This window comes from Xenopus laevis, chromosome 9_10L (genome assembly GCF_017654675.1).
Source record: "Xenopus laevis strain J_2021 chromosome 9_10L, Xenopus_laevis_v10.1, whole genome shotgun sequence".
Classification (NCBI taxonomy): domain Eukaryota; kingdom Metazoa; phylum Chordata; class Amphibia; order Anura; family Pipidae; genus Xenopus; species Xenopus laevis.
This window is the reverse complement of record NC_054387.1, coordinates 96,707,230-96,724,987: the sequence shown is the minus strand read 5'-3', so window position 1 is coordinate 96,724,987 and position 17,758 is coordinate 96,707,230. Positions and strand designations below refer to the sequence as shown.

At 37.6% G+C, this 17,758-nt stretch overlaps 1 protein-coding gene across 1 annotated transcript in view; it reads left to right on the top strand.

Moving 5' to 3' along the window:
* The window catches only part of enpp7-l.L (ectonucleotide pyrophosphatase/phosphodiesterase family member 7-like L homeolog), a 30,441-nt gene extending 17,159 nt beyond the window's left edge, over positions 1 to 13,282 (top strand). The window contains exons 4-6 of the mRNA XM_018236893.2: positions 6,043 to 6,298; positions 7,795 to 7,900; positions 12,945 to 13,282. Coding sequence (XP_018092382.2) covers positions 6,043 to 6,298; positions 7,795 to 7,900; positions 12,945 to 13,011 — 429 coding nt within the window. The 3' untranslated portion in view covers positions 13,012 to 13,282. The remainder of the gene's footprint in view (positions 1 to 6,042; positions 6,299 to 7,794; positions 7,901 to 12,944) is intronic.
* Positions 13,283 to 17,758: the final 4,476 nt, after the last annotated feature.

The window sequence follows — 17,758 nt, the reverse complement described above, 5'->3', positions numbered from 1 at the left end:
TCATAATATTTTTATTTGCATGGTTTTTCTCTCTCTACATTATAATGTTGATATACTACAGGAAAGTTCATTTTTGTCTACAAAATATAACCTAAGTGGTTACTTCTGGAACATTTGTTTTTATTTATGCTTTTATTATTTAAAAAGGATTCTGTAAGTAAAAAAAAAGTGTTTTCTTGACGTTTTCACGGTTCTGAATATTAGCTAAAACTAGCAAGAAAAGCCACAGTCAGTAAATTATTAAAATGTACATCTCGCAGCTTGTTATAAAAGTTATCAGGAACACAATTCTCTTGGGTTTAAATAAGGTAAGGAAAAAGCAGAGAAAAGGCAAATAAGAAAAGCTTTAAACCATAGAAAGATAACAAAAAAAGGAAAATTATATTTAAGAAAAAGAGACTTGTACAGTGCTTCTGCAAAGCAAAGCTTCAAATACATTTGCATTTCATATAAATCTAGAAGCTGCATAACGCACATTCATATCCAGCTAAATTATGTATTTCCAATATTCTATTTTCTAATTAAAAAAGGTAGTTTTTTTTTTTTTTTTGAGTTTTTTACCTTGATTACAAGTCCATCTCAACAAATATGGTACATGAAGATGATTACATATTTTGTTTCCCTTTAAACGGATGACATAGGAAGTATAGAAAAACATGAGTATATAATCACACTAGTGTGATGACTATGTGCAGAGTATCCCTCGTACAATATGTATGACCACTATTTTGCCAGCAGGGAAGGAGCATTGTTAATGTGTCGGTGGACAACAAATCATTAAAAGACAAGTATTAAGGAGGAGGGGAGAGGAAGGTTTGGGGGAAGAGGTAAAGGGTATAGGGACCTCTGAACTTAGAGAGGGTATGGGGTAGGTAAATTATTCCTGTCTGGGTGACCAGAGGCGTATTTTAAAATAAGGCAATCTGAAAGGTCTTATCACTATGAGGTAGGGTTTATACATTCTAGAGAAGTCCCTGAGCCTTCCAGTTGCTCATGAAGGGCAAGAGGAGTATAAAAAAGAAGGAATAAATATCAGATAGAGATCATACCTGGGTCAGAGAGGCTGCTCAAGTTTGACATCTGCCATTGTCACTGGCTGCAGGATAGTAATTTTGTGGTACTTAAAGCGAGGGAGCTCAAAGGAATTTCACAGGAGACAAAATTGTTTTCAGGAATCTGTGTTTAGAAACTATACCCAGTAAAACAACCTTTTTATGAATTTCTGCGAGTCTGTTGCAGAGTCATATCTCAGTTCCTCAAATCTGTGGATCTCAGCTATCTTACGTGGCCAGTCTCTTACTGAGGGGCTATCCTTGTTGGGTTTTATTTTTATGTGAAAAGGTTGTGATAGTTCACCACTGATGCACAGCTTGTTGGGGATGTGTACAGAATGGAGATCCAGGCTTTCATTTTGGGTCCTAGGTTAATACCTGACAGATCTTTTAAAAAATATCCAGTCCACCCTGTCAAATGCTTTCTCTGCATCTGTGGATAAAAGCATGACCATCTCTTGCAATGCTGGATAATTCTGAATAGCCTTTAAGTATTATCCTGAGTTAAATATGACCTTGGCATAAAGTTTTGAGTCTACATTTAGTAGAGAACTCCCTGGCTCGGTGGGGTCCTTGTATTTTTTATGTATCAATGATATGTGAGCTTCTAGGGCTTCTTGGGGTATCTCTTTGTTAGCAGAAATGGAATTAGTTGCTTCCACTAGGTATGATATGATGTGATCTCCCAACTCTTTGCAATAGGATATGGACAACCCATCCGGCCTAGGGGCTTTGCCAGATTTAGTGGTCTTGATGGAGAGTATGAATTCTTTCTTAGATAAGGGAGAGTCAAGTACCTTTAACATCAGTGGGAATTCTAGGGATCTTGGAGTATTGGATGAAATTTGTACAGAGTTGCTCCTTATCTAATGTGCTGTTATGTTGGGGACCAGTGCTAGGAAGTTGGTACAGCTTGGATGCCCCTAGTGTGCGGTAGACTCTGTCCAGTTCTAGTGGGGTGGAGGAGTCATTGTCCAGAATAGAATTAAAAATTGTGCTCCCAGTTTGGTGGAGATCAGCTGAAGGGACAGTTTCAGGTATACCACAGATTCTGAAGTTGTTGCTGCTCATATGCTTTATGAGCAGGTACATGAATCTGTGGTGGTTAATGACCCGATGCATCACTTGGTTGTAGGCCCGCTCTGTTTCCTCCTTCGCCTATAGTGCACAGCTCAGTTTTGATTTCTGCAAGGTCTACTTTATATGATTCTTGCAATGTTTTAACCATGGCTCGCAGATCATCCTTCGTCGGGAGAGCAGCAAGTAATGAGCGGATGTCTGGAAGGACAGACATGGTGCTGTAGCCTGAGGCACCTGAACCGATTGTGCTGGGGCTGATGGCTGCAGCTTCTGCCATCTTGGATTCTTGAGTCTAAAAAAGGTGACATTGTGCTGTGAGCCCCTTGTAAGGAGCTCTGCAATGATTGCTCCATCTTTTTGTGGTGTTTCCACATTGTCCAGGAGTTGGGGTATCGCTTAGCGAATTGCTTTATGCAATGTTCTTCGGAAGAGTCAAGACCCTGCGACTTCTTAGCACACCATCCAGCCATGCCCCCCAGAGGTAGTTCTCTTTTGTGTTAAATTTTAGTATCATATACAATGTCCTATTTTTAGCAAATGTTCCATTTGTTTCATTTTTTAATTTTTAATTTAATTTGTTGAAGTATTTGAATTATTTGCCTACTTCTTCTGCCAGCTTTCACTTTCCACAGAAGCCAAAAAAACAACTGCTCTGCGAGGCTACATATTTATTGTTATGGTGGCTTTTGTACTTATCTTTCTTTTCAGGCCCTCTTCTATTCATATCTCAGATTCTTATTCAAACCACTGCATGGCTGCTAGAGTAGCAACCATCTAGCTTCTGAAACTGCATATTAAAGAGCTGCTGAACAAAAAGATCTAAATCATTCAAACACCACATAATTATAAAGGATGATGGCTAGTAGTAATTTATCTTAGAATATCTCTACATCATAGTAAAAGTAAATTTTAAGATCATCTTCCAGGAGGGGCGATGATAGCATGATCTCTGGGACGAACAGAACAAAAAAAAACAAATTTTCAACAATCCTTGGAATTGGGAAAGCAACATAAATTATTATTCCAGACAGAACACAGATGGGGTGTGACATACAGTAGCACCTATATTCAACATGTAGATGACAGAGACTAGCTGACCTCCTCAAGACAAAATAAAATCTATGCTTCAGTAGGTAACATCAACGTCCGTGGAAGCTCCAACAGAACAAGCGACTAGAACTGAGCACCTGGAATTAGATAAGGAAAAAGTAATTCATCACAGTCAGAAGTGTAAGTAACTAATGCTGTGACAAACATGACTAATGGACTAGAAGGAATGATTAGAGACCAAGAAATTAAAAGCAGCAGGAAAATCTGAAGAGTAGACCTCATCACTGGGACTGGGAGTGATTATTTAGAGATGTATTGCAGTATGTATTTAACATAATTTTGGGAAAAGAAGCTGATTTAGATTTAGCACATTGAATAAACAGCCTAAATGGATTTCTACCAAATGCTCCCAAATACACTATTTGCTGTTTATACAAGTAAAGAACAAGTATTGCATAAAAACCAAAAGCCGTACAAACAATTTCCATGAAGATATGGATGTTAGTATTTTCAAGAATATTATCAATTTCTATACAGCTTACAAACTTTAAAGCCAAATACTCATCAGAGACAGAAAAAGATTAATTAGTTGCTACAAGGACTAAACTTGAAAGATGTTGCAGGAGCCCTAAAAGAGTTTACTGAAAAAACATGACCAGTTATTTACATCCAGTAAAAATGCAAGCCAAGTCCAAACAAAAATGTCATAATATAACATAAATAATCAGAAATATTTTCATACCAATCACAAGAAGTCCATATTACAGTTATAGCCAATCCAAACAAAGGTCCCACAAACTGCTCCACTTACAGGCCCAAATGACACAAACCTGGGCCAAAAATATATGCTAGTAACAAACATAAAATATATACTAGCAGCAAACAGAATCAAGGATGTTCTACCCTCCCTAATACATCCACCACAAACATGGTTTTACAAGAAAGAGAGAAAACAGATAACACAAAATGGTAATCATACCTCATTAAGGCAGCAACAATTAAGATTTCCATGATGCTCTTCAGGACTGAAGCAGATTAATTTGATTATCATCTTAAAGCAACCCTTAAAAAAGTTGGCTTCTTTGACTGACAGCATTATGTCAAATAACTTCTGTTGGAGTTCATGTTAATGGCACCTTGTTTCCACAGATAATGATTAAAGGGAAAATGTAACCCCCTTTTTGACATGAGCCCATTCAGTTGGGATTATATAGGTGCAAAAACAGTATCTGAAATGTAAAAAATAAATATTAATGTATTTTAAATATATTTTACACAGACATACCTCATTTACTGTTGATCTTTTACCCAGTATAACATATATGTATGATATTCATGGATTAGAGGAGTGGAACGGGAGAAATGAAAACTCTTAGGGGCATATTTATCAAAATGTGAGTTTAGAACTTAATAAATAAAAAGCCACCAATGTTCTATAAATTTCTAAGGGATTTTTAGAATTGCATTCATCATATGGTAAGTTCTAACTTCCACCCACTGATAAATACGGTATACAAAAAGGGGAGTTGTGGGAGCACTCAAAAGGCCAAGTTAAAATATATTTAAGTATAATGGAAGTGCTACTGATTTGGACAATTAATCAATGCACATTCCCTGGTCCCCTGTCATTGCTTGCAAGTGTATCCGCTCCTTGTTGTTCCTCTTTTTTTGCCTCAAACATATAACTGGGTGGTATGTATCTATAGCTGACAATACTGTTGTGCATAGATCGCTTTGACAAGATATAATTTTGATTGATGTAGAGTATATATATATATATATATATATATATATATATATATATATATATAGTGTTTGTATCTTTTTAAGATACATGTGGATTATATAAAAATCATGCCCTTATAATGTTGATAGATAAGTGGAATGATTGTGTGAGAAGAAGTTTTACAAAGGATTATTCCAGAAATGGATACCCCTGCAAAAAAAAAGGTTTCCAATAGTTATGGGCGAATTTGCGTCAGCTAAAAAACAGACGCCGGTGTCCATTATTTTTTACGCCAGCCAATTTTTGCAGCCTTTTCGCAAATTTATTCACCGGCGGCGAATCGCCGTGAATTTATGCCTGGTGAATAAATCTGCCCATCACTAGTTTCCAATTTTCAAATATTTTCCTGCATTTGTAAACTAGAAGATGATCTGTGTTTACAATTTAAAATAACAGGATAAAATCATCACAATGCTTATGCTATTTGGTGCCTTCAGAAATTGATGTCCTCATAAAATTCTGCATAGCCTTGCAAGATTTCTGCTAGAGATAAAAATGGAACTTGACTGCTCAAAACACCAATAAGGCAAAGAGGAAAGTGCTCAAGCAAAATTCCAGAATGCCAGGGAAAGCCTGGAGCTGTGATACAATTCATATGTCTTTAAAAGTGCTAAGAAATTGCCAGGATGCCAATCATTACTTTAATAAATCAACCTTATCTGATGTCAGGTGACAGGATGATCGGTGGTGTAACTACCATACAGCAGACCATGTGGGCATTCTGCGGGGGGAAACTGATACTGTAGGTGCCAGGTCATTGGATCTGCTGTATGGCACCATCTGTGGGCAGACATGTAGGAGCGGAGGAGATGGTAAGGGTGGTGGCGTGCATGTGTCAACTGAGGGTGCAGGTCATTGCTGGTGGCGGAGCCCCCCAAAAATTGCTACAGGGGGGTGCATTACACCTATAGAAATGGCATTCTTTTGAACTGGTGATAAAAAGCTTTCATCAATCACAGGGAATGTAGTCAAGTTACTAAACTCTCAGAGCAAGTGGTGACTGTATGCATGTATACGTGATCTTGTATTCTTTCAGTCCAGATGAAGTAATCATAAATGTATTCTTGTGTGCAGAGACTCATTTTGTATGTGAATAAGGGCGACCATGGATTCGATAACAATGATATGGATATGAAGATGATATTTCGAGCTTTTGGACCCGACTTTAAAAAGAACTATATTTCAGAACCATTTGACAGCATTCACATATACCCTCTAATGTGTAAACTCTTAGGGGTTACTCCTGAGCCTCACAATGGTTCTTTAGCCATTACACAGAATATGATTGCAAGTGCTGCAATCCCTGATGAGCCAAATCAAGAAAACACAAGTAAGTACTTTATAAAATGAAAAACCATGGAGATTTGTTTCTTTTTCTTCCAAAAATTGCAAATCCCGTATTATTATTTTGTATTCTCAGCAGCATTTTAACATGTTTTTTTTACTAAAAATTTGTAATTAAGGGTAAAGTCTGTGATTATGATGGGGTTTCCAAAATGTATAACCATTTGTCATTGACATGTATTGGCTCTTAATTACAATAATATTTTGTTTTACAACAGCCTTTATTTACTGCCATGCAGTTAACCTTTCCCAAAGCACAAATACCTACCTTTATTTAGGGTGCTTAGACCCTCACCCAAATTTGGCAAATGTGTTAAATGATCTCCTTTTGAAAAACCATTGAGCATGTTGGTTCTGTTGCAATAATTGCTGGTTTTGCCTGATTTAATTCCTGGCATAAATTTAGACAGGAAGATCTAGATGGATTACAACATGTGCAAATGCTAGTTTTATACTTTTTAATCTAAATAATGGGCCACTGATATAAATACAATTTTAAGCAAACAACTTTCAGTAATAGAGGGGACAGAATAACATCTGGTGTGGTGTTTTATCACCACTAACGTCCAATTTGCTAGACGGAAGTCATTTGGGTCCATGAACTCAATCTGCAAGTGAGCCCTGGAATTACCACTAGATCTAGGCTGGCAGTTCTTAGCATGAGTGCAACAGTGCACAATTTATCACAGTGCTCTAAACAGGCACAAATGAGCTCAAAACAAGATAATTACTACATGGCAGCTTAGAAACCATTGCAACTATCATCAGAATTTAATAATCAGCCTTGTAGCATCATCTTATATTACAGGCCAACCTCATTTTCTGTTAATTTGTGACAAACCCTAAGCTTAGCTTCTCAACAGATGGTTAGAGCCAACTGAGCATGTGAGTGTCACAGACACTTTCCAGGATGGTGACAAGTTTGATGTTCTGAATAATTGCTGCTATTGAGAAGCTGAAACTTTACGCTGGTGCAATAAATGCAATGTATAAAATATGGCATTTTTAGCCATATTCATTTTTAGAGTTCAGTTCTCCTTTAACTCTTCTAAAAATCATTTAAACATAAAATAAACCCAATAGTATTGTTTCGGCACCAATATGGATTTATGTAACTTTGTTAGGATCAAGTACAGGTACTGTTTTATTATTAGAGGAAAAAAAATTAAATTTGTTAGCTTACAATGAGTTTTATAGAAAATGGCCTAAATGCAGGCCTTTTTCTGGGGCAAATAGACTTGTATACTCCATAGCAATCAATGAAACTATTTCTAGCTGGATAAAGGAAAATAACTCAAGACAGAATTCATGAAATATGAGATACTTAGAAGTGATAATAAGTGTCTGCAAACCATTCAGATGACAGCATTGCTAGTAACAAAAATAACATCAAAATACTTTAACAATTTAATCAGCTATTACGGCATTTTATGTAATATATTTTTAGATGTGCTAACATTTGTCTTTTTTTGCATTTAATAGGCAGTGCAGCCTTTATTGCAGGGATAGCAATGAGTGCAATTATTGGAGTCCTTCTGCTGGTTTTTGTCATTTATGTACCTTACACAGTGGTGAAAAGAAAGAAAGTGTAAGTATTTAGAAAAATAACAACAAAACTCAGGATTATAACTACAAAACAAAGCATACAATTACACAGCTCCACAAGTAAATATTTGCCATTTATTTGGAAATGACAGCTATTTGGCAGAAAAAGTTAGTGTAATAATTGACTTGAGCTACATACTATACCTTTGGCTAATAGTTACAAAATAATTTCAGTACAAAAAACGAAATCCGGTTTCACACCAGGCCTTCAGCTAATGACCTTTCCATCATCATCAGGGCACATTCAAAGCAACTGACAGGCACTCATAAGAAATAAGGTATAATCACCTCCGTAAATCAAACTAAAATATAAATACCTTTTTATTGCCTTGTCTATGGCATAGTACTTTACACCTTTTGTCATCCTAACCTTGGAACATATGATTATCTATGTTATGTATGGCAGCACACTCCCCATCCCTATTTTGCATTACGTAAACAGTTTCATATACTGTATAACTTCAGTGTCACATTTAAACCATTAGATGTTTAGTAAGCCCAAGGAGTCCAGAATGCATGGGTTATAAAGCCTCTTTAAGTTAACAATTAAAAGCCATCACATTTGTGTCACTTTTTTTATCTGAATACCAAAGTGCAGGCCTTTGTAGGAGATATACCATGTGACTAGTATAGATAAAATGCTTATGGGGGTAATATTGTGCAATGTATGCTCCAAAAGCTGATAAAAATGTGAGGCTAATTTAGAAAAACACATATTTTTATCCAGTGTACTTTAGCCAGCTGAAAAAGTGTTTATGACCTCTGCACGCAATTATTGATTTGAATAAGAAATTAACAAAAGTGCATGTGTGAGCCACTTTATGGCCTAAAAATGGGGACCATGGGGGGCAGTCATGGGAGCATGTGACAGTAGTCTGGCAGAGAAGTACAGGTAACCCCAGATCCCAGGCATCCCCCATGCCTGTATATACAGGCTAAGTGTAAAGAAAAAGTAACACAAGGTACTAATACAGAGTATATGTATAGAGAAATATGGGGGTTAGATGAACACTTTTAGAAAATCCTACGAGAGAATAGGAGATGTTTTTACTAAGGATGCACCGAATCCCAGATTCAGTTTGGGATTCAGCCAAATAAGATCTATTTTTATCAGGATTCGTTTTCAGCCATATCCATGAGTCTGGCCAAACTAAATCCGAACACTTTAAAACTTCATCAAATCAGCATGCATGCCTGTTAAAGCGTAACCCTCTGGTATTTCCGCACGTGTCAGGGCAGAAAAAGGGTTCAGATTAAGTTCAGTATTGGTCAGAATCCAAACCACAAACCTTGAAAAGCAGGGTTCAGTGAATCCCTAGTATTTACCTTGTTTGTAGGTGATTCACCTATCTATTAGTGTCTATGAGCTTCATTTACTTAACTTTGATAAGAAAACAAAAACAGGTGAAAACTGCTGGTTTTTCTCTGGGGTACAGCTCATTGCATTCCTAGAATGAAGAACAAATAGAGTAGCTGCATCTTGTTAAAGGGCTGCATTCTATGAGGTCAGGTGGTAGAGGAAACATGGGTTCCCCTGCATTTTGCACATTGTGATGGTCAGTGCTTGAATTGGGTCTAAAAAAGAGAAGGGATGGTATATTTACCGCAAAAATTTACAAGCCACGCCCACAGTTATATGCCATGCCCATTAGTATAAGCCACACCCATTGATGCTTTTTTGGGTTCCCCCAGTAAAGAGAGACAGACACCAGGAACTAAATTTTTTTTACATCTATCATAGCATTCACTGACACTGAATAGATCATCATCAAGCACACTGCTATGAACAGAAGTCACCCAGGGCAAAGAACTACATTATATGTGCATATAAACATGTAGTATGTAAAAGCAACAACTACTAAACTCATATTTTTGTTCTGCTTTTCTTTTCTTTTACATATTTTTCTTGCTCCTCTATTTGTCTTGTTTGTATTTTCTTTATTCCACCATTTCTTTACTTTTTATATATTCCTCAACCTCTTCTTATTCCTCAGCTGGCACCCCTCTTTTCTTTGGATTCCCCCTGAGGCACACACACACACACACTGAGGCACACACACACACACACTGAGGCACACACACTGAGGCACACACACTGAGGCACATATACACACACACACTGAGGCGCACACACACACACTGAGGACACACTGAGGCACATATACAAACACTGAGGCACATATATACACACACACTGAGGCATATATACACACACACACTGAGGCACATATGCACACACACACACTGAGGCACATATACACACACTGAGGCACATATACACACACACACTGAGGCACACACACTGAGGCACATATACACACACACACTGAGGCACATATACACACACCCACTGAGGCACATATACACACACTGAGGCACATAAACACACACACACTGAGGAACACACACTGAGGCACATATACACACACACACACTGAGGCACACACACACTGAGGCGCACACACACACTGAGGACTCAGTGAGGCACATATACACACACACACTGAGGCACATACACACACACACACACACTGAGGCACATATACACACACACACTGAGGCACACACACTGAGGCAGATATATACACACACACACACACACTCTGAGGCACACACACTGAGGCACACACACACTGAGGCACATATACACACACACTGAGGCACACACACTGAGGCACACACACTGAGGCACATATCCACACTCGCAGTAGTACTACAGAGCCCTAGGGGGGCGGGCCAGATTAGAAGCAATTACTCATCACTTGCATCCCAACGCCCCCCTCCCCCTGCTCACATCCGTTGTCGCACCAAGCACTCCCCTGCTCCTCTCCCTGCCACTGATTGCTCCTCCTCTCAACCCAACTTGTTTCAAAAACAGTACGTGCACTTTGCGCACTCTTCTCCCTGTCGGCACTGAGGACAGTGCATGCGCATAAGTAAAGGGGAAGTTTGTAACGCACACAGTCCTCAGTGCCTTAGGACAATTATGTGGCTAGATGGAATGCCGCCTGTCTGGAGCCGAAAAAAATGCTCCGCTATGCTAGACACTAGCATCCCGCCTGGCGGGATGCATTTCGTTGAAAAAAAAAGAAATGACGGCATTCCATCCCGCCGCATCCCGCCCCAATTCAAGCAATGGTGATGGTTAATGTGACACAAGGTACAGTGCATAGCCTGAAAGAACCATACCTCCCAACTGTCCCTTTTTCTGAGGGACAGTCCCTCTTTTGACAGCTCAACCCGCAGTCCCTCATTTGTACTGGAAAGTCCCTCTTTTCTCTGCACTGAACAGCCAGAAAAAGAAACAAAGTTTCTCACTTAATTGGCTTTTAGCAGAGAGCACAGAACAGCTAACAGGTGCAAATAAGATACTTTGTAACAATTTTGAGACACAAAAACACAGTTTAGATAAGGAGAAATATTTTCAAACTTACATAACCTGCCAAATTTTGTAAAACAAACATGGTAATTAGGGGGTGTGGCCACAGAAAGGGGTGTGGTCAAAAAATTGCTGCGCTACATGCTGAAAATTTTTTTTTATCCCTTTTTTTACTTCCAAAATGTTGGGAGGTATGAAGAACCATTGCCTAAGGTGCAAATATTAGGTGCATAAGGGGTACAAATTTGTGCTCCTTAGAGACAGGGTCAGTGGTAAATGAGCACTTATATATTTTTATTGTATGATTTCTTACATAGCTGGTGCATAATCCCCATTGGTACCATGTTGTGCTGCCTATTATTACTGTCTGTGTCCTTCGTTTTGGTTGTCCATTGTTCACCATAACACTCTTAAAAAGTTACGGTACCAATCATTTATTACTGGGGCAAAGCCTCCTTGGCCACTGAAATTTTTTTGTTTTACAACTCACTTGCTGCACTGAACAGTATTATTAAGAATGTGCACAGGGCTTTATACTGAAGTCAGAAACAGAATCAGAGAGGTATTGATACCTACAGTTGGTCAGTAACAGCTTCAAAGCTACACTGGATACTGTATACTGGAACTTTAAAGGGGTTGTTCATCTTTAAATTAACTTTTAGGGGCAGATTTACTAAACTCGAGTGAATAGTTCGAATAAAAAAATATTCAAATTTCTAAGGATTTTTTTGGGTACTTCGACCATCAAATTGGTCAAATTCGATCAAATTCGAATGATTCGAACGATTCGAAGTAAAAATCATTCGACTATTCGACCATTCGATAATTGAAGTACTGTCTCTTTAAAAAAAACTTCGACTTCATACTTTGCCACTTTAAACCTACCTAGGTGCAATGTTAGCCTATGGGGACCTTCCCCAGCACTTTTCTAAGTTTTTTTTGATCGAATAAAAATCCTTCGATCGATCGATTAAAATCGATTTGAATAACGATTTTTATTCGATCGATCGAAGCTTTTCCTCTAAATCCTTCTAATTCGATATTCGAAGGATTTTTACTTCGAGGGTCGAATTTGAGGGTTTTTTAACCCTCAAAATTCGACCCTTGCTAAATCTGCCCCTTAGTATGATGTAGAGAGTGATATTCCGAGACAATCTGCAATTGGTTTCTATTTTTTACTTGTGGTTTTCGAGTTATATTATTGAGCTTTTTATTCAGCAGCTCTCCTGTTTGTAATTTCAGCAATCTGGTTGCTAGGGTCCAAATAACCCTAGCAAACATGCATTGATTTGAATAACAGACTGGGATATGAATAGGGCCTGAATTGAAAAATTCGTAACAAAAATGGCAATAACAATACATTTGTAGCCTTAAAGAGCATTTGCTTTCTAGATGTGAAAGCAGGAAAGAGTCAGAAGAAGAAAGCAAAAAATTAAAAAACTATAACATCAAATGAAGACCAGTTGAAAAGTTCCTTAGAATTGGCCATTCTATAACATAATAAAAGTTAACTTAAAGGTGAACCACCCCTTTAAAAGGCAAGGCTACATTATGTGAGAAAGAGCAGATCATTCAGATGTTCCTCAATTAAATGATTTCTGGTGTTGTTAATATATATTCATTTATGTATTTGTTTGTTTTACTATAGAGAAAAGAAAAATCAGAAAGTCGGAAAACAACTAGAGGAACATAAAGAACCAGCTACATCATTTTAACCAGTTCTGAATTGGTGATCATGTCTATAAGTAAACTCTGACTTAATGTACAACATTAGGGGATTTATTTGTTTTACATTTGTGTTATGTTTATTAATAACTTTAAAGCTTTGTCACACAGTTTATCTGCTGCCTTCCACCCCAACATCCGCCTGTCAGTGAACATGGGGTGACTGACACTGACAGCAGATGCCGTGCCTGTACATAACACTGTTGGGGTGGAAGGCAGTATATAGTGATAATAAATGACAACACATCATATGACACAGTCCTTATGGCTTCCTAAGATTTTATTTTATTGACTGGTCAGTGTCATGACCAAAACATGGCAAGGTTGCTTATTCTTCAGCTCAGGTAATTCTATCCCTAACACATGCCCTTTACTTATTCAAATAACATTTATTCCAACCTATTCCAGAGCATATTTATAAAAGGTTAACTTTTAGTGTAATATAATGAATCTCATTATAATAAACTCTCTAAAGGATTTTGTTAGAGAAGTCCCTAATAAGACAACTGCCCTAGCAGGAAGCTGACAACAATTGCATGATAATAACATTCTCTCCCCCTCCTAAAAATATCAGCCATTAATGCAATCAAAGGAACTCGTTCATTCTGTATTCTACGCAAGTACCTTATTACAGGGAAAGTATAATGATTTCCCCCAATACATAAAGCATTAAACTGACTATGGGAAGTCTCTTTGTAACATTATAATTACCTGAACTATTTTTGATGATGTACAGTAACTGACCAATTTAAAGGGACAAAAGATCATCTTTACTTTAGCAAAACAAAACAAATACAATTTCTTGTGAATATTTATCCAATATATTTATTAGAATAAAGGAAGCAAAGAGCAAAAACATAAGATGAAATGCAATGGTAGTCAATAATTACATGCCTTGTCTTTTGTTATATCTTGAACTTTGCACTAGTGATGGGCGAATAAATTAGCCAGACACAAATTCACAGGCGAATTTCCATTTTTTGGTGCAAGCGAATTCATTTAAAAAACTGCGGCCAATCAAAATTGGCGCTCAAATAAAAATTGTCACACATCAAAATTAATTGCTGCGCATCGAAATTATTTTGACGCCCATGGACTTCAATGTGTTTCGCAAATTTTTCACTGTTTTGCAAATTTTGCGGTAAAACGGCACAGATTCGCCCATCACTACTTTGCAACAGAGAGAGTTATGTTAATAGAATAGAATAAAATACACTCATACACCAACATACCTCCTTCAATGCATTAAACAAGTGACCTTCTGTGTTACATGGGGAAATGCAACAAGAGGTGTAAAGTTTGCCAAATCTTTTACCCCATATCACCAGTAAGCTATCTGCCAATTGTTTGCTATAGGTTACTAGACCTTTTATTGGACTTTTCTCATCTTCTTCCATTGCCCTCAAACCCTGTAGTTGAATTTTCAAGGTAACATCAAACAAGCAGCAAAGTAAGTAGAATGAAATCTACAGGTATGGGACTTGTTATACAGAATGTTAGTGACCTGGGGATTGCTGGATAAGGGATCTTTCCATTATTTGGATCTTCATACCTTAAGGTCTACTAGAAAATAATTATTTTCTATCTGCAAGACACAGTTGCTTTGACAATGCTATCTCATTCAAAGACTCTTACAAGGGTGGCCAGTAAAGGATGCCATGCATGTTATTTCTGCCTTGGGATAAATAAACTAGTTGTGCTCATGAGCTGCATGTCCGTATGACTGTCCCTTGAGATTGTCCAGACTGCTGGGGCAGGCCAGCTTATGTTTTGCTGAAGGGGAGGACCACATGAAGAAGGGAGGATGCACAAAGTTAGTATCTATCTTAGTGGCCCAGGCCAGCATTCCTCAATTCCTCATGCCCACAGCATGTCTCTACCTGGACCCTCCCACATGCACATTTGTCCAATAAGGATGAGGTCCTAGGCTAGGCCCACTGCATGTAAAATAGGATTGTTTTGGTGGCATATTACAGTTAACTGGCGTTTCCGGTCCATTGCTGTCTTTGGCCTCAACTCATTTCACTGGGCGAGAATAAAATTCTGTTTATGCAGAATCTGAATCTGAGCCTCGAACATGCAATATGACACATAATCAGCCTACTCCATGTAAAAACATCACAGATTAAATAATATACAATGGGTTTTGAAATGATCATCTTGTACTATTATGTTCTCATTTTTATGTTCTGACAAATAAGTGGACTCTTTTTTTACTTTAAAAAGATACAAAGTTTAAGCAATTGTAAAGATAACATATCTGGGATTTGTTGTGTGTATAAATATACACGGCAATGGTAATGGATTTTGGCCACTAGATGGAGATATACGATAGTCTATAAATGGTTGGATTACAAGTTCTAATGCTCTGACCTGTTAGAGTTTAGTGTAATCTTGTGGATATTGTAAAGATCTAATTTGCGAGATTTCTTAAAGCATTAGAAACCATCAGGGAAGTGGTCCATTGACACTGGGGTGCGTCTCGAAAGTTGGTAAAATAGCAACACTATTTACAAGTATACAGTAGGTCTGATTGTGGTCAAAGAGATGCTTGCACCCTGAAAACATGTAGAAACCAGTGACCTGGGTCCATTTTATGCTGTATTTCATTTGAATTTGTGTTCAACCCACATACACAGTCAGGGAGTAGCAGAGGTCATCTCCAAAGACCTGCAACATTTTGTTATGATGCATATTGCATATTTTATGTTAATCTAATGAACTTTATGTCACTGCTGAAATGCTACTGTTTCCATAAGGCATGTTATATATAAAAAGGAAGTTGCTACTTAGAAAGCTCAGCCAATGATAAACAAAACTCCAATAAATTAAGAGGGGTTTCCAAACTTTTTCATATGACTATAGGTCTGATTGTGGTCAAAGAGATGCTTGCACCCTAAAAACATGTAGAAACCAGTGACCTGAGTCCATTTTTATGCTGTATTTCATTTGAATTTGTGTTCAATCCACATACGCAGTCAGAGAGGAGCAGAGAGTGTGGAGAGAAAAGGTAGGAATAAAGTTTTACCCTGCAGTCTGGCATCCGTGTGTCGATTTTTCTAGTTCTGCAACACCTTGCACCAGCTTATCATAAAGAGGATATGTAATAAATTGGTAACTGTTTGTTCCCATTACAATTAGCACAGAAAATATGCTCCCCAGCCTCTTATAACTACATATATAGTTAGAATTCTTTATGGCCATTTTGGGATTCCCCTCCCTGTCTAAATGTTCCAGGAAGGGGACATCCTTATAATTTTCTCTTTCTCCTCTGAAGCTGATCAAAAGGCGGGTTTATTAAAAGTTAAAATTAATCATGAGCAAGATCTGAAAGGAAAAAGAAAGCATTTTTACAGCAGAGCAATATTATTCACTATTTATCCAACTTCAGTGTATGTTCCCTGCAACGTTTTCTTTCTAAAATATTTTGAGAGCTCATTTGCTCCATATGAAACATTTACAGTTGGCAATATGCAAGTCAAAATCCTTACCAGAGAAGATGGATACCAAAACCAGCATTGTGTACAGAGGATGTGCCAACGCATGTTTAACCAAGAGACATGTTTTAAAAATTGACCCAGTGACCAATGTTCCTTTGATAACAAACTAAGGATATAACCGGCAGGAATGAAATTCCCATAAAGACCTGTTTTGCAGTAAAGGCAATCTAGTGAAAAATGGGTGATGAACAATGCGGGGGGAAGCAGGGTGTTAAGTAGGGGCTTTTTTTTATTGGAGGGGGGTTAGTTATCCTTTAACGCCATGTAATTAAAGTGCTAACAATCATCCAGTCCATGAATACCTGGAGTGGATCATTATCACCTCAATGACACAAGGTTAGTTGAAATGCCTGTTTGCATTGCACATAACAGAGATACTATCAATGGGCGTTTATTATTTATTATTAATGGTGCATTTAAGGGGTCGTTCAAGTTAACTTTGTAGAGAGGGATATTCTGAGACAATTTGCAATTGGTTTTCAATTTTTCTTATTTGTGTTTTTTGAGTTATTTAGCTTTTTATTCAGCAGCTCTTCAGTTTGCAATTTCAGCAATCTGGTTGCTATGATCCAAGTTACCCTCGCAACTAAGCATCGATTTGAATAAGAGACTGGAATATGAATAGGAGAGGCCTGAATAGAAAGGGGAGTAATAAAAAGTAGCAATAGCAATACATTTGTAGCCTTACAGAGTATTTGTCTTTAGATGGGTCAGTTTGAAAGTGGAAAAGAGTCCAAGGAAGACTGCAAATAATTCAAAAACTATAAAAAATGAATAATGAAGACCTATGGAAAAGTTGCTTAAAATTTAAAATTCAACAAGGTTTTAATAATAAAATGTAACTTAAAGGTGAACCACGCTTTAAAAACTTTAAAGACATTATATGCCATGTAAAATCATGCTTATTTATAAAGCTTGCTAATGGTTTGATGTCAATTTTAGGTAGATTGCATCCAAAATTGCACTTGTACTAAACATGTGGTACAGTGGGTAAGTGACTGCTTGTAATGTGGTGCACAATAACTTTTGGTAAAAACTAGACAAATTAACCCTTAAGAGTACACACCAGCGTTACAACACAGAAGGGGCATGTTACACACTTAGAGGAGAATGAACTGGAGGTCCACACAGTCTTGCAGATGAAGACATGAACAAATTCACAGGCCCTATCTACTCCCAAGCCCGGATTTGTGGAAAGGCCACTTAGGCCCGGCCTAGGGCGGCAGGATTTTAGGGG